This window comes from Lepidochelys kempii, chromosome 7 (genome assembly GCF_965140265.1).
Source record: "Lepidochelys kempii isolate rLepKem1 chromosome 7, rLepKem1.hap2, whole genome shotgun sequence".
NCBI classification, from domain to species: Eukaryota; Metazoa; Chordata; order Testudines; family Cheloniidae; genus Lepidochelys; species Lepidochelys kempii.
The window spans coordinates 38,124,993-38,143,073 of record NC_133262.1 but is presented as its reverse complement, the minus strand read 5'-3'; the positions used below and the strand labels follow the sequence as shown (position 1 = coordinate 38,143,073).

The window sequence follows — 18,081 nt, the reverse complement described above, 5'->3', positions numbered from 1 at the left end:
ATCATGATGGTTCTGGAATAACTGCATAGTTAAGGTTGGGTTGAGATCTTCACCAAGAGCATAATTTAAATCCCTCAAGCAGACAATGAATTTAGTCTCCAGATCTGAATAAATTTAATTACATATTAATAATAATACCACCAACTCGCATATGGCGTTTTTTATCAGTATTAAGGATTATATAGCTTCAATATTGTACTCTCAGTCGTTGTGGATTAGTGTATTGAACATTAGGCTGTGTTCTAATCCTGTCTCATCCATTGACTCAGGGGACTAAGAAAGTCAATATATTCGCTGTACCTGAGTTTCCCTATCTGGCATTTGTGAACTATACTTTTCTATCTCTCTCAGGTTTTGAGGGGCTTCATTAGTTAATATTTGTAGTGTGCTTTGAAAATATTGTTATCGGAGGAGTCACCAGATGGTGCTGTTACAAATAGGTTCAAAAGTTTTTCTTGAGTGAGTTTCTGTTTTTAGAAGAAATGCTGTGGTGTTGGTTTTTTACTGTAGTTTCTTGGGGAGTGGGAGAGTGCAGTGGAGCTGTGGCAAGCAATAAGAGTTTTCTTTCTCCCTTAATGCTTCTGAGCTGTGTCAACTCTGGAAGCAGAATTGCTCCCTGGGAACCAGGCATTATGTTAAGGTTCTGATCCCTGACAGAGGAGATCACTTGCATGCTGTTTGTGACCTTTCTTTTCCATAGCATGTAGTAATGACTGATTATACTAGTCAGCAAATTGCAGAGCATTTATATTATTGCTCCTCTGCCAAATGGTAGCAGTTGTGATGGCTTTGCCAGTTAGCTTTCCTTTGGAGGAGAAATCAGTGACACCAGAGTCAGGATATATTCTTAGTGCAACTTCTTTTATTAACTCTGCATAGGCCAGTCCCTTTGTTCAAGGACTGGTGTATGCAGAGTTAATAAAAGAAGTTGCACTAAGAACATATCCTGACTCTGGTGTCACTGATTTCTCCTCCAAAGGAAAGCTAACTGGCAAAGCCATCACAACTGCTACCATTTGGCAGAGGAGCAATAATATAAATGCTCTGCAATTTGCTGACTAGTATAATCAGTCATTAATACATGCTATGGAAAGAAAGGCCTTAAAAGACCCCCAAAATTGAGATAATTAGGTTGTCTTGCCTGAATCCTAGACTGTCTGAACTGTGTTTAGCAGAGTACAAAGGTGGCTCTTGATCCAGGGTCTGAAGGCTGGGCCAGTCTACAGCATGAGGTCTGGTCTACAAAAGTTAAGCTGATCCAGCTACATCACTCAGGTGTAAAAGAATCCACAGTCTGAGCAAGGATTCTTCCATCAACCTACCTACCACCTCTCGGGAGGGTGGATTACCAAGAGACCCCTCCCATCGGCATAGGTAGTGTCTGCACTGAAGTGCTACAGCTGTGCTGCTATAGTGTTTCAAGCCCTAAGTTAGAACAGCCTTCGGTTATTCTAATTTATGCCTCTCTGGCTCTGGCCCTTCTGGAGATTTGGAGGCGGGGCATCAATCACAACAGTGGCTGGCTGTGCCTCGGGGATTCCTCCACAGTGGGGAACCCTCCACTAGCTGGCTAAACTGGCATTACATCTGCTGCACAGTGCCAAAGCAGTAGTGGGGCTGGAAAACCTGGCCCATCGATTTTTAATTCCACTTGTTATTAGTGTAGCTATTACAGCTCATGTGGATACAGTGGCCATGAACCTGCAAACACTTATGTATATGCTTAACTTTGTCCACATCAGTAATCCTACTGAAGAGAATGGGACTACTCACCTGGCTTAAATGTTTGCAGGATCAGCAGGTTAGTAAATTCATCCACACTGTTCTCAGGAAGACTATATGAGCTGTAGTATGTAGAAACCATGAGGTGAATTAAGAGTAGAGTGGAGGTGCACAGTATATTAACAACATATAAAACCTACTTTAAATTCATTTCCTCAATTTTTCCTCCAAACATGAAGTGTTAGCCTATATTTCTGACAGGAGTGTTGTAGGTAAGACACGGGAGGTAATTATTCTGCTCTACTCAGCACTAGTGAGGATGCAACTGGAGTTCTGTGTAAAGTCTTCAGTTCCACACTTTAAGAAAAATGTGGACAAATTGGAGAATCTAGAGGAGAGTAACAAAAATGATAAAAGGTTTAGAAAATGTGAGCTATGAGGAATGGTTGAAAGAATTGGGCATGTTTAGTCTAGAGAACAGAAAGCTGATGGGGGGACATAACAGCCTTTTAATATGTAAAAGATTATTACAAAGAAGATGGTGATCAGTTGTCCTCCATGTCCACTGAGGGTAGCACAAGAAGTAATTGTGCAGCAAAGGAGCTGTAGGTTAGATATTGGGAAAATCTTTCTAACTATAATGATAACTAAGCTCTGCAACAGGTTATTGAAGGAGGAGGTTGTGGAATCCTGCAGGTTTTTAAGAACAGGTTAGACAGATATCTGCCAGGAATGGTCAAGGTTTACTTGGTTCTGCCTCAGCTCAGGGGGCTAGACTTGATGACCTCATGAGGTCCCTTCCAGTTCTACATTTCTGCAATTCTATAAGTTACATCCAGTCAAAATAGATCTGTTTTTTTCTCAAGAGCTGTTTTCCACATTGAAAGTGTACAAATGAATGTATTTAAATAAAAAACTGAACATTTTTGTAGTCACTTCATAAAAAGCAAAGTTTATGGGGATGATAAAATCAAAAGAAACAGAATGGTGAAAATTTTCACATCAACTTAGTAAAGCTATCTGGGCTATGTCTATTTAGCACATCTCTAGGCAGAGATGACTTTCAAAACTTAGTTTTTGTGGGTTTAAGTCAAATGTTTACCATTATATTTGTATGTAATATAATTTAGTCTAATCTGACACTTCTTTGCATTGCCAGATCTCAATGAACTTATAAGGATTTTAACAGGCTCAAAGTGCTGCTGAGCTTCAGCCATGAGGCTTCCTTTATAGTTTGAGACATGTCACTCTTCATTAAATCAATAAAACTGGTGTCTGAGATTACAAATTTGTGCCCAATATCTGTCATCTCTTTATAGTGTGGTGCCAGTTGCTCAAATACAAAATATTGTTTCCATTATAGAAAGAATCCAGCTAACTTCAAAAATGGAGAACCCTACACTCAATAGGTAGCAGTGCAGGGTACTTACCTATTTACCAAAACACTAACTCTACTTATGCTGCCTGCCTCACTGAGTTAAGTTCATCGCAAGAATCACATAAAGAACAGATTTAAGGATGTTGGCATTTATAAAAAGTTATTTTAACTCTTAACACACAATTAGCATTTCAAAAATATATTTTTTGTATACAGGTCATTGAATATGGTGGTTTTTTATGAAAATCAATTAAAAATCGGTACTGGGGATGAAATTCTGGCCCCACTCAACAGCAAAACTCCCACTGATTTCAATGAGTCCAGGATTTCACCCCAGGAATTTATCAGAGAAATTTTCTTATTATAAGCTTGAAACCAGTGCTTCTCATATCCCATTCATTTGAAGAAATCAGTACAGCACAATAGGGATATTTTGCACATTACTGTTTAGCTAAAGTGAAGCCATTCTGAATCTTTCCAGGCATTTTTGAATCCATGAAGCTAACCTTCAATATAGACTGTTTTTTGAGTTTTCATTAATAGAGTAATAATAACTTTAGCTCTACTAGATACTTAGCATTACTGATTAATTATTCCTCACAAGCCCCTATGAGGTAAAAGCTCTCCTGAGAGGTGCTGCACACCCTCAAAGAGATGAAGGTATTCAACACTGTGCTCTCCCACTGAAGTGAACTATGGGGTAAAACCACTCAGCAGCTCACAGTCAGTGCCCAGTACTTTAGGCCTTGAGAGGTTGAAAGGCTAAGCAATTAGGCCAAGGCCACACACAAAGTCAGTGGCAGAGCTGGCATTATAACTCATGAGTTCCTGGCTGATAGCCTTGTGCTGAATCCACTAACCCATCACACTTCCCCTCCTGGTACATACAAGACTGGTGCATTTTAAATTCTCTCTCTCTTTTTGTCATCCTCTCACATGTAAGTGATAGGATCAGAGGGTGCCTCTCGCCCTACATTTGTCAGAAAGTCTATGATTTTCACCAAGTTACTCAGGCTATTTGGTAGCTATGGATGTTTAGAAAAAGACAGTCTAAAGCCACAATAGCACCCTGACAGGAAAAGATAAAGTGTTGCACCACTAATCTCATAGACAAAAGTCACAGTGAAAAGTGCTTGGCCCGGACTTAATTAATTTCTCTATTTGTTTCTTTTTGGGGATCCAACATGAATGTTCAGGTTTCTGAGTGGCCTCATACATTCAGCTAGTGGCTGGAGTAAGATCTATTGATTTAACCCTCCCTCCAAATCAGAAATGACCTCAGAGGAAAAGGAACTGAAGTTGAAATATAGTTTAATAACTTCAATACATGTACTAGATTGTGCTATATAAAACAGGACAGCTCAAGGCATTGCCTCAGTTTTCAGACGTCATGTAAAATTTACAGGTATTGTATTGTTTGTTTACTTTGTGTAACTTAGATATACCGTTTTGCATGCGAGAAAATGCTTCTCAATTCTGCAAGACTTTTAAAGTCTTAACAACCTCCACATCAAAGGGATCAATCCAATTCCCACTGAAGTTAAGAGTTAAACTCCCATTAACTTCAATGGGTGAAGGAGCAAAGGCCTAAGTTCTTTTATTAAAATATTTGAAGTTCTGTAAATGTTAAAATCAAACAAAAATCTAGCTTTAATGCATCATCTTATTTACTATAAAAGTGGTGCTAGGGAAAGCAGAGGTTTAGGGTATGCTGGTTTGGGGCAAAAAGTATAACACTGTGTGAGGGAGAGAGAGTGGAATAGGTTTTCTGATCCTCCAGGACTTTCCTGATAGTCTCCAAGAATTAAAAATTAATCTTTAATTAAAGATTATCATGTGATGAAACCTCCAGGAATATATCCAACCAAAACTGAAACCCTAGAGTGGAAGTGAAATATACTGTAGCCCTGATTCTACAATCCACCCAAGAGTGGAGAGGCGTGGCTACAAGGAGCCAGTTGTTGCTCCTCTGCCTAGACCGGGCACAAATTAATGCTGCAGGAGGACAGCCATAATTTATGCTAGGAGAGGATCTGGTGTAGCAGAGCACTGTTCCCTCTCCCCTTTTAGTCCCCACACCCCTAGAAAACCCCCAGTACACTTCCTCCTTCCCATTTTGCTCTGGGGTTGCAGGGAAGACTGCTGGGGCAGAAGAGCTACCTCAGCCAGATTTATGTCAGTAGAGAGTTCCCCCATATGGGGGATTTCTCTCCACTGGTCTTCTCCAGTCACTTTAAGACCACTTTGCATTGCCTATACGGTGCAATGAGACCATAGCAGAATCCAGCTCTATATGTTTATGGCAAGTATGATATATATATGTGAACATTTATTCCATATAAACTCTTTGCCTTCCTACAGTATGAATACATACGACTTAATGTAATTAATATTAAACACAGGGCTCCATCATATAGCCCTCCCTCATGTGAATGGGCCAGTTGACTTCAGCAGAACTGTTTGTGTGAGTTAGGGCTTGAGGATGAAGTCCAAATATACTGTAAATTTTATTTTTGTAATTTTATTTTCTGCCTCCATTACTTACAGATAAAGAGTGAGTTCGAGAGTAGCAGAAATCTGCCTTTTATAAAAGGCAATTTGGAGAAACTCTTCAACTCTTGAACCTTGTAATTTGCCTTATTCTAAAGGAATACTGCAGTTAGTCTCTAAGGTACCACAAGTACTCTTTTTCTTTTTTTGTATGTAATGAGTATCTCAGGTTTCTTCTCTACTGTCAAATCCAGCAAAACCTCAAGTTATTAATACATCCGACAAATAGTTTAGTGTAATAATTTTAAGCTACAATAAGAGTAACTGATATTTCTGTTGACACCTCAAATTACCCCCAACTGTAATGTTTGGTGTAGGTACCATAATAAAAAGATTGCTTAACACAATCAGATTAGAAAACAATTTAACGGATGGCCACAAATAGAGCGTAGAGTTTGTCATGGCTACAAAGATTTTCTGTCAGTGTATAAAAGCAATTAATCAGTATGCAGAAGGTATTGCCTATCCCATAGATATGCTAATTTTTTGAAACTTTGGAAACTCATGTTCTACATTTACTGTTCACACTGGATTGAAGTTAACCATACACAGCTTGAGCTGATGAATTCAAGACTGCAAAATGTCACATTTTCTTATCCCTGTGTTGTCCAATTTTGAGATCTTTAGGGGTTTTTTTCTATATGTTGATTACTGTGTAAAACACAGTAATCTAATGAGTGTACAGTGAAATTTAGCACAGAATTCTGTGACCAGTTTTTCTATTGAAAAGTTAAAAAGGATATCAGATGCCTGCTAAATTATTTGTTCCAAAATTACCAAAAATACATTTAAGACAAATTATATTGTAGCACATCAAAGATCAACTAAGTTCAACACATTATCCTTTTTCTTTTTTTCTTTTTTTCTTTTTTTTTTTACAGAGTACTGTGGCAGCTAGTTGTATCTACAGTATTTATATAAATGATGCACATATATATTATTCATATTATATATATATTATATAATCTTTTATACTACATATTAAATGTGAACAGTAGTAATCTGTCAGTCAACATATTCCCCCCACTTGCTTTAATTTGAGAGCTAATATAGAAGGTGGTTCTTATCAAGAAAAGGCACTACATTTACTTCAGTAGTTTCAACAATTTGTAGTCCAGAACATTTTCTGAAAAAGCAAGGAAAAAGGAACAGCAACTACAAAACACAAGACCAAATGCATTTTCTTCTATACCTGTCTCTTTAAATGAGATCTTCCAATCATTTTGTTTTGAAAACCTTTTAGAGAATAAACTACTTTGTTAAATGTATTCCCCTAGAGAGTTGTACAGAAAAATAGCACAGCAGTTAATTTAGCTACAATTGCTTTTTTACCGGCAATGTTAAAACTGTATAGCTGTTATGACTCACCTAAAGCAGAATCACAGATTAGCTGCTGTGGATGTGCAGGGGCACAGCTGCATGCCTCTACCAGCTCCTGAATTCTGAGGGTGAAAAGAAGCACTGAAGACAACAAGGTACTGTGTACAGGATTCATGCTGCCTTCAACACAGCTAACTGGCCAACTAAAAGAAAATAGTCTCTTACTGTTGATCTTATATCTAAACTTTCTAATCTCTGTGCAGTTCAGTTTCAACAGACTTAGATGGTTTAGAAAAGCCCTCTAATGCTCAGTCTGAGTATACACTTATGTTAACAGACTTCTAATTTTCCTGGCATAGGACCCTCTTATTTATGGCCCTGATACTTACAAGTAACCCCGCCTTCCTTTAAGGAAAAAGCACATCATTGGTGAAAATATTGTGACAGGTTTATTGTTCCAAAAGCAAGTTTACCTTACTGGGTTGCATCATAATGTTGTTATTATGAGTCAGTGTGACTATTAATAATCAAAAGCTTTTTAAAAACATCAGTTTCTGCTCTGATTTTATGATCTTTTGCAGATTGGAGATTAAACTAATAAATTAATCTTGTGAATTTCATGCCAGTTTTAATTTAAAAAATAAATAGTTCCTCCACCTTCCCTATCATGACCAAAGCAAACAATATATCTAAAAGCAATGCTAACATCCTTTTTTAAAGCCAGATTTCGTTTGCATTCCCTGATCTTTCCCCTGCACCTCTCTACATTTTCTTGAAATGACTTGACTGTTTGCAGGCTGCACAGAACTTCATTCATGAAGAGGAAATGGTTCAATGCCTTGTTTGTGAGCCCTGAACAATTGGTAACTACAAGCAATACTGGATAAAAATCCAGGCTGCAATAAAGGCCATTTTGCTACTTCATCATATATTTAATTTGAAATAATGATTTACAAAAATTCCAGTGATATATGTTCAAGGCGAGGCTTTTATTTATTAGTATTCTGCAGTCCCTATGCTATGGGTCCTATTCAAATAAAATGCCATTTCCACATGCGCTGGCTAGGAGGTCCGTGAGCTTCTGTGACTCAACATGCACAGAGCATAGCTAGTCCTGATTCAAGAATCCAAAAGCTAATACTCTTCCTCATCTGTAGATCTTATTCCTATAACCACCTTCACATTTGCATAGCTTGTACACATGAATCCCGTCTGCCCTTCTATGAAAGGTGTCTCATATGGATAGCAAGATGAGATCTGAGCAGGGAGGACTGTGGTGTATGCCCATTTGAGAAACGTTTACATATAGGCTGACGTTAGGTATGCCCTGTAATGTAAGTCCAGGGTTAGTAGAACTCGAGTTAGAAGACACAGTTGTAAATCCAGATTGTTGAACGCTGGGTTCCAGCCTAGGGCACTAGTGTCTATATTGCATTAGATGTTGTACTAACACAGAACAAAAATACTGTCACTGCCCCAAAGAGCTTACAATCTAGGAGCTTGTCTGTGTGGCAAGTTACTGCAGAGCAAGCCAGGATGCGCACTCTGAGACTTTCGCTGTGCTATAGCAATGTCCCCATAGAACATTACACCATGGCTAGCTGGTGCACAATAGACTCTCACCTTAGCTTGCTGCATAGACAAGCCCTAAGTATAAGATAAGAGACAACACATGAATACGAATACAAAGATGGGGGAGTACAAGGAAACAGTATTGGTCAGTATGATGGGCATTGGCATCAGCAAACCACGAGCCCAACCATTGTCATGTTTTTTTGTAGGCGTCAGGGAAAAGGAGCGTTTTGAAGGATGATAATGCATTAGTTTTGCAGATGTTACTCTGAACTCTCTTTCTGTTTGGCAGTTCTTTCTCACCCAAGTTTGAGATCAAATTTTCATATCAAGCTGTCCCATGCATACACAAACTACAATCTTTATTCACAGCCCCATGTGTGCCAGAAGTCTTCTGGATATTAGGCATGGGGAAAATCAACTGCAGTTCCTCAAAACACCAAGCCCCCTGCTCACTTCAGTCATACCTTTCCTGCTTCACATTATGTTGCTTTGCTTCTCATGCACTTGCAACCCTGACGGCCACCTCTTTCTCAGAATTAGCTGGAATGTCTCAGTGTCCCTCCACCTCTTCTGCAATCTGAGACCAAAAAAAATTTATTAATGCATGTCCCAGGCAAGAATTTTTTTAAAAACCCATAGATTTAACTTCTGTCAGAAACAAAGGCTATGGATTAAGCTATGGTGAGGTTTTTTAGTGGCCTTTATGCTCAATATTTTAGATCGATCGATTATGAAATCTAACTCAGGATAATAGGGACTGAAAGTGGCAGTGTGATGGCTGTTTGGGGGCCTGTAAGATATGATTGGATGATCATTGACCAGTTTCCACAGGACAAGTACCCTATATCACATAATTCCTGTTGCAAATGGCACTAACAGGCCATATTGGTGACCTTCTTAGCAAAGCCCAAAGACTGAATGGGTCTGGAGGATGAAATATCTTTTTTAGAGATGGACTGTCCATATGATGGCTACTTAAGGCACATTGGTGTGATTATTGGAGAGGCTGACCCTGCCAATTGCCCATGCTCTACCTGTCTTGTAAACTTTGGTGTCCAGTGCTGTCAACACAATAACTTTTTACAAGCACTATATTAATTCAAAAATTAAAATAATTTATAAAAATGGTTAAAAATAAACTATTTATTATTTTCCAGGCTTTGGTTATGAGTTGAGAGTTAGATGCACACATTAGATCATGGGCTGGTCTACAGTGGGAACTTATATTTGCTACATCTTTCAGGGGTGTGAAAAATCCACATCCTCAAGAGAGACATCTATGCCAACCTAACCCCTGGTATAGACAGTGCTAGGTCAATAGGAGAATTCTTCTGTCACCCTAGATACTGCGCCTTGGGGAGGTGGATTAATTAAAGCGACAGGAGAACCCTTCTCATTGCTGTAGTGAGTGTCTACATGGAAGCGCAACAGCGGTGCAGCTGAAGCAGTGTTTTAAGTGTAGACATACCCTGAGTAGAGCTAACTACAGAAATGTAAACATGCCAAAGGTAAATTTTATGTTTTATCAAATCTTGAGCTATATTCTACAGAAGTATGGTGGTTGTATGGTAGTTGTGTAAGCATAGTAAAATACATTTCTTTTTGTTATAATCTACATTAATACTGCCTGAAGACACTCCAGGCTCCAATCCAATTAGACTTTTAAGAGAGTCTTTCAAAGCCATCTGTACACAGGTGGAACATTTAAAGTGTGGTTATGGTTAGAAAAGTTTATTGACTGTAAATGACGGATATTACTTAGCAAATGTGCTCCTTCTACATTCTGAGTTATGTCTATCTACTTTACTGACAAAAATAAGTGTCTATTTTTTACTCCTTAGGAGTACTCCTTACTACTTAGGAGAGGCAATAGAGCTGTGTGAAGGTGAGCTGGATTCATTTCTGTCTCACACATCATCAAGTGAATTAACAGCTAAGTTCCAATTGCAGAATCTTTCTTAGTAGTAGTGATGTGCATCTTCAGTCCCAGATCCTAGGATGAGTTTACGGTGTGGGCAGTTAGAAGTGGACTACAGAGTTCACATCCAGATCTGAATTTTCCCCAAGTTGTAGGATGTTGGGGTTTGGTTTATCTTTGCTGCTTTGAATTTATAAACTGAATAAATCTGATAGAGAGTCACTGAGATAAAAAAGCCTTTCAAAGCCAATAAATATTTTTACACCTTTACCTTTCAGAGTATGGACCCGATCCTGCAAATAGATATGCATACATTTTCAAGATTGGGTCTTATATCTCTACGTTTAGTTGATCATGTATGTGGATCAATTGATACTTGATCACTTTTCAATAGAACCTTTATTCCTTCGTTGTGATTCCTAAACTTTCTGAATAAGTTGTTTTAGTCACAAAATAAGCTACAACCTTTATAATTTTTTCTGCTAATAATATAAGTTGAATATAGTGTGAGAAATACAGTAGCCCGCAACCCAGACAAGAAGTTAGAAAAACTCTGATCTGTTATGCTGATGTAAATCAGGAATAACTCAGCTGAACTCATAATTTACACCACTGTAACAGAGAAACATATGGACCATTATCATGACTCCCATGTGAATATTTTTTTCCAATCCACCGTTCTGTTGCTGATGAAACTTCTAATATGTGAGCTCCCTCTCCTGCTCTTTAACAGCTTTAACTAGCAAACCATATTACCAGAGATAACGTATTTGTAATGACATAATCTATTATACTGGTACATGGCCAGAGGAAAGAAGAAAATGCATCAAGGCTCATCACGCAAAGGGTGTAAAGGTTTCTAGCTTGACAAAGAAAAAAAACTGAGACACAAAGATACTTTTTGAATGACAGATTTAAAATATATACCATTTGACACATCACTAAGGAAAAACCAAGCAGTTTAAATAAAATTCAGAATCCAGAAAAGCAAACAGATGGAAGGAACTCACTTTTTTAAAATGAAACCTGAGATTCAGGATAACAACTATGAGAGGCCTGTATGTGCCTGACACACAGCTAGTCTGGCACATCCCCATTTTGAGAAATACTGCCATTGAGTGATGGCTATTAGAATATTTGAAAGTCAACATAAGACATCATGGTATCCATTGTATTGCATTGTACATGGGGTAATTAAAGTTAGTGAAAGGTGTGGCTGCCCATTGGTTGATTAAGCAGTGTTTCACACCAAGAGTCTACCATGCCCCTGCCCTGAGATCTTCACTGGCAGCCTGTGAGTATGCAGGTGGAGTTCAAGGTTTTCTTTTTAACCAGCCCCACTGCTTTTGGTGTTGTGGTACACCAATCCCTTCTAGAGACATCTGGCAACATGCTGGATGTTCCAAGATCTTGAACGCAAGTACTGTAGGCACACCATCCACTAGACTCTGCAGGCTCTCGCTCTCCTTAGATCACCACAAACAATGATATTGTAAATAAATAACTCAGGATTATTTGACTAGGTCTGACAGAAGTTAAGCAGTGCAACTATTCTAGACACAATAACTTTGAACAGTTACAGCAAACAGTTACATTATTTTCCAATATAAATCCCTTAATGGTTTGGGGCCTGGTTACTTGAGATTAGATCTGTGTGAATAATTGATTGGGTTACAAGCAGTTCAAAAAAAACATTTTAATTGTTTGGGGTTGACCCAAATTTTTTTTTTTTTTTAATTTTGGTGAACCAAAAAAAAAAATCACTTTGGGTCAAATAAAATGTTTTTTTCTGATTTTTTTTCTAAACTTTTTTTTGTGATTACAAGCTTTTGTACGTTTTTGAATTTGAAAAATTTCAAAACCTAAAATAATTTCAAATAAAACAATCAAAATGTTTCAAATTGGAAATGTCAAAACAGAAGCTTCTAGGGTTTTTTGGAATTTTATGAAGTTTTTTTCCCCCAACCGAAACAATTTGGCAAATTTGACAGAAATGTATTAAATGTTTCAGTCAAACCAAATCTGAACTTCCCTCTCTCCCCCACCCTCCCAAAAAAAGTAGTTTTGGTCAAAAAATTTCACCCAGCTCTACTTGAGAGAGAGCCTGTCTCCCTTGGCCATGCTGCTGCAGTGGAAACCTACAACTGTGCACAAGCTAAAGGTTCCTTACTTTAAAAGAGATGGGGAAGCACTAATGGCATTCTCTGGGAGGAGTCCTTAGTTTACATGTCTCTCTTCTCTTGGTCCTCCAGAGGCTGGATTATGTTAAGTAATGGCACAGCAAAGCCTGCAATTTTTTGCACACAATTGAGTAAGAATAGTCTTCTCTCCTGTTTCTTCTTCAGCCCACAGAGGTGGGCTTGACTAAAATGTAACAGCCTTGGACAGTGAGAATGGTAATAATTACAAATAGCTGCCATATTATTATTCTTTCTTTTATTTGTATTATACTAGTCTAACACCACAGAGTCATAATCTGGGATCAGGTTCCCATTTTAGGGAAAAAATAATTTAGAGTTCAATAGGAGTTGCATTTGAGACAAGGAGAAAGCGATCTGTTCCAGAAATACTTTGTATATAAAATATATTCAGCTTTGTCTGACTTTTTTCAATAACAATAATAATAATAATATTGCCATGTCCTCCTATAGCATATTTTATAGCATTAGCAAAGGTTTGTGAATGACAGTTACAGGTGTTCTTAAGGAGTCATCAAAGAAACAAAGACAATATAGTTATGGCCTGATTATCAAAGGGGTTGAGCACCTTTAGTACCTGTTGAAGGCAATAGGTGTTTTGGGTGCTTAACACCACAGATAATCAGTACATAACAATGTGTATCAGGTCTTACCATTTTAAATTTACTCACATATGTACAGAAATGGTGACGAGGAAACTTATGCTGCTGGCACGTCTCTGTGTGCCCCTAGAGGGGGGGAGGTGTGCACTGCCCCCACCCCAGGCAGCACATGGAGACTCGCTGCTCCCCTTCCCCCCCCAAGGGGCACACAGAGACGTGCCAGCAGCAGGGCTAAGGTAGCTCTCTGCCCACACTGTCTCCCTCCTTTCGTGCCACGCCGCTCCTGGAAGCAGACAGCATGTCCCTGCGGCCCCTTGGAGGGGGGGGTGTCTCCACACATTGCTCCCACCCTGAACGCTGACTCTGCAGCTCCCATTGGCTGGGAACTACAGCCAATGGGATCTGTGGGGGTGGCGCCTGCAGGCAGTGGCACACAGAGACCCTCCTGCTGCCCCACAGCCGCCTAGGATCCCCTGCCAGAGGGGTGTGCCAGTTGCTTTGGGAGTTGCGTTGCCCAAGGTAAGTGCCACCCCCCTGGTCCCTTTCGCACCCCTGCCCCAGCCCAGAGCCCGCACCCCTCTCCTCATCCCTACCCTAACCCCCTGGCCCAGCCCAGAGCTGCACCCAGCATCCAAATTCCCTCCCAGAGCCCGACCTCTTCACCCCCTCCTGCACCTTAGCCCCCCGCCCCAATCAAGGTACCTCACTTTATTTTCATTTACTTCCTATTACTTATAATATAGGAGGAGGATGAAGAAAAAAGAATGAAAAACAGGGGTGGGGGGACATAATAGAGAATGTTCTTTTTCTTGGCTGGGTCCTGGGGGGGCCCCAAAAAATGAAGCTGTGCACAGGGCCACTAACTCTAAATCCGCCAGTGAACTACACTGTGGTCCCCAGTCTGGGTACATCTGCAATTATAAACCCACAAGATTAGGTACCAAAATCCAATCCAATGTATACAATGTATTTGCTTTGCAGCCATTTTAAGAATTTTAATTTACTCCTCCTGCCCACCAGGAGTAATGGCTACTTAAGCATGCTTAAAAATAGCATCAAAGTTGAGAGCATGGGTTTGACAGATATGGCAACTTCCTGCAATATCTTTGGGAGATCTTCCTGTATTAAATGTGTGTATCATTTGTGGGCCATGGATTCTGTGTAATTTCATGGGGTGAGCAAAGCTTCTTCATGAACTAAGGGGTGATTAGACAAATTCACTCAGGTGGTAACATGAGTGCCACCTTCATGAGTGTCATCGTCAGAGAAATACCACAACCTGGAGAGGCTCACATATACGAGTTCAAAATGGATTCTCCAGAGACCAGCACACAAAGAAAGGGCTTTTGGATAACAAGCCTGAGTTTAAGCTGACTCAGGGCCTTCTTTCTGCTCCAGCAAAGCAACAGGACCTTCTGTTGAGAGGGGTTGGAAGGACTTAGGCCTACTGAGGCCTGTGACAGGGTTGGGCCAGATGGCTATAGGAGAGTAATAGAAGGCAGGTGTATTAGCCCCAGGCTAAGTAGGTCCCTTTTCCCTGAGTAAGGTAACAGGGAAGGTTCCAGAACAATCAAGAACCTTCTGGAGACAATTAAGACAGGCTGATTGGAACACCTGCAGCCAATCAAGAAGCTGCTAGAATCAATTAAGGCAGATTAATCAGGGCACCTGGGTTTTAAAAAGGAGCTCACTTCAGTTTGTGGTGTGCATGTGAGGAGCTGGGAGCAAGAGGCACTCAGAGCGAGAATGTGGACTGTTGGAGGACTGAGGTGTACAAGCATTATCAGACACCAGGAGGAAGGTCCTATGGTGAAGATAAAGAAGGTGTTGGGAGGAGGCCATTGGGAAGTAGCCCAGGGAGTTGTAGCTGTCACACAGCTGTTCCAGGAGGCACTCTAGACAGCTGCATTCCACAGGGCCCTGGGCTGGAACCCGTAGTAGAGGGCGGGCCCGGGTTCCCCCCAAATCCTCCCAACTCCTGGTCAGACACAGGAGGAGTTGACCTGGACTGTGAATTCAGGAAAAACGGCCAAGCTGAGGGCTGCCGTGAAGCTCCAAGGTGAGCAAATCCGCCAATAAGTGCAAGACCCACCAAGGTAGAGCAGGAACTTTGTCACAGGCCCCATAAGACTGATGGATGACCTCTGTTAAGCTTTAAACATGTGTATAGGAACTTTTAAAAAATGTTTTCTCTGTAATGCTTTCACTTTAAGAATAAATGTGCTTGCTTATAAAGAGTTGTGTGGTAACATGTGACTGCTGGCAATTACAGCTGGTCACAGTCTTTGGAGAGAAAGGAAAGCTCAGATGATGGCCTGTCTAGGCAATTGGGCTTATGTAGGCAAGGAACTATGCAGCCTGGAAAACGCCTGGTCAAGAGCGAGAGAGATGCATGTCTCCACCCAAGAGAGGTGATGGCTGAAGAGCTGAGAGCTTAGAGTGGGGGCCCTCAAGAGAACAGAGGGGAGGAATACAGGTGCAGTTGGCTTGAACAGTGAATTATTCCATCACGGACACAGAAATGTTTGAGGAGTCTAAACAAAAATTGGTATTACACACAGGAAGCTGTTCAGTGCCTTGTGAGGGATACTGGCACAGGACTCTTGCCAGCTCCTTTAATTTTGCTGTTTTACTGGGTCATAACTAACAGAGCAATATGCTGAGTTGCCCTTACTGGTATCTGAATATTGTTCTCATATATCCCTCATATACACTTTCACAGGACCGAGCCCTATGTTTTTATCTTGCAGTGATGTTTACTAAACCCAAATAAGCTAGGGAAAGTACATCTTCTGTATAGTTGTTTATTGATTTAGAACTCTGCTTGCTTTTTTCTGGGAAAGAGGAAAATGAACAAAAAGCCACCTTGATTATTTCATTTTTTAAATTTCCTTTTTCCAAAGTAAGCAGGGCAAAATTAGATTTAGGCTGATGCATGCTCCACAAACAATTTGTATGGAACTAGAGTGGCTGAATGAACTTTCAGTGGGCCTTATTGGAAAGACAAATATTTAACATTGAACATAGTGAGTCATGTTTATAAAACATCTTTACTTTTTGTGTTGCTATTTTTTTCTCCCTCTGATTTCGTGTTGTGGCCTCTGAATCAGTTCTGAGGACCTTAAAGCTGCAGACAATTGCCTTAAGCCTTTGCCACTCTCAAAACTGCCTGATCTGTGGCCTCCTTGCAGGAGAGTGTCAAAGCAGAGGGTCTGTACCTAACCTGACATCTGTAATTGTGTTGAATTATATTTTACCTTTAGAGATTCATTAAAATTAAAATTTGCTAAAAAGAAAATCCTTTGTTATGCGACTCCTAAGCATTCTTTCAAAATGTTAATGTTGTAGGACAGCAGAAGGCTAAGTGATATGATAATGAATCATTGGATTCCCATTATCTCTTTTACCAGAAAAGTAGAAATCATATTACTGGTTTCAGAACATATTACTGGTTTTCATATTTCAATGGATACTGTGTTTTTAGCGAGGAGAGGGATCATGTTTGCTGACTTAGAGAAAAGCACCTTCAAAGAGTTTTGCTAGGTCAGATTACTTGAGACTGTACGTCTCAGGACATGACCCTTAGACCCATGCAGGCACATCCGTAATTATTACAAAACTACTTGTACTGATTACTGATTACTGATTGCAAAGTTTTGTAGTTACCACAGATTGCCTGACTGCAAAATGGGGAGCACTGAAGGAAAATGGGAGCTAGAGTAGAAATCTCCCATGAGTCCCTCTTGGTTCTCTTTTGCCCTACATGACAGGGTTGGGCTAGATGGCTATAGGAGAGTGCTCATATTGGGTTCTGGGAATGGGTGGGCTTACTGCTGAAAGACCCTCCTCCAGCCTTTGGGGAGGATCCACAAGACCCAGGAACACAAGTAGTTACGGGGGACAATAAGGAACCAGAGTGGGACACTGAACAGAGAACCCTGGACAGCGCCCACTGCTCCTCAAAGGACAAGGGAGCCAGCAGACTGCCACCCAGAGGAACTCTGCCTGGATGCTTGAACAGAGGGAGGATCAGAAATAGGCCCCACAGTTGCAGGAAAACCCCTCAGCCAATGTCCTCTCCCTGAGCTTATAGATGGCCATTTTGGCCAGCGCTAGGAGCAGTTTGACAGGGAGGTCCCATGGCTTTGTTGGGCCACTGGAAGGCAGGTATATTAGCCCCAGGATAAGCAGGTCTCTTTTCCCTTGATAACTGAACAGAGGTTCCACTAGGTTAATTAGGACACCTGGGGCCAATCAAGGGCATGCCAGAAGCTGTTAAAAGCCTCCCCTCCAGTCAGATAGGGGTGAACGATAGGAGTTGTGGGAGGAAAGTGTGCTACTGGAGATCTGGGCAGTGTAGACACTGACAAGCATCAGGAGGGAAAACCCCATAGGTACAGAGGTAAAGGGCAGGGGAAACCCTACCCAACAGGGAGAACAACCCTTCCAGGCCCCAGAGGTCTGAGTGAAGAGACCTCGCCAGAGAGGAGAAACTGAACTGGGTGCCTGGTTTGTTGCCACCATGCCTGGAGGGGCTACCAGAGACTAAGAGGCTTCCCTCCCATTCCCTTGTCAGGGAGACCAGGGGAACCCTGCTAAGGCAAGGTATGGACAGCAAGCCAGGGGTGTGGGGAAATTCTGAGATAGAGAGGAATATCCTGGCCCACCGCTAAGTGGAAGTGTGGAATCCACCAAGGCAGAGAAGGAGCTCTGTCACTCCTTGTAAAACTAATATAATGATTTAACTCCCCTGAGAGGTGCATCAACTGGTAAGACATGGGAGGAGGCTGTTTGCCTGCAAGCTGTGGTCTTATCAGT

At 40.7% G+C, this 18,081-nt stretch overlaps 2 protein-coding genes across 9 annotated transcripts in view; one reads left to right on the top strand and one right to left on the bottom strand.

The window, feature by feature from the left end:
• The window catches only part of TIMP4 (TIMP metallopeptidase inhibitor 4), a 51,338-nt gene extending 44,041 nt beyond the window's left edge, over window positions 1-7,297 (bottom strand). The window contains exon 1 of the mRNA XM_073352287.1: window positions 7,019-7,297. Coding sequence (XP_073208388.1) covers window positions 7,019-7,145 — 127 coding nt within the window. The 5' untranslated portion in view covers window positions 7,146-7,297. The remainder of the gene's footprint in view (window positions 1-7,018) is intronic.
• The window catches only part of SYN2 (synapsin II), a 442,912-nt gene that overhangs the window by 335,316 nt on the left and 89,515 nt on the right, over window positions 1-18,081 (top strand). The gene's annotated exons all lie outside the window — the stretch shown is intronic.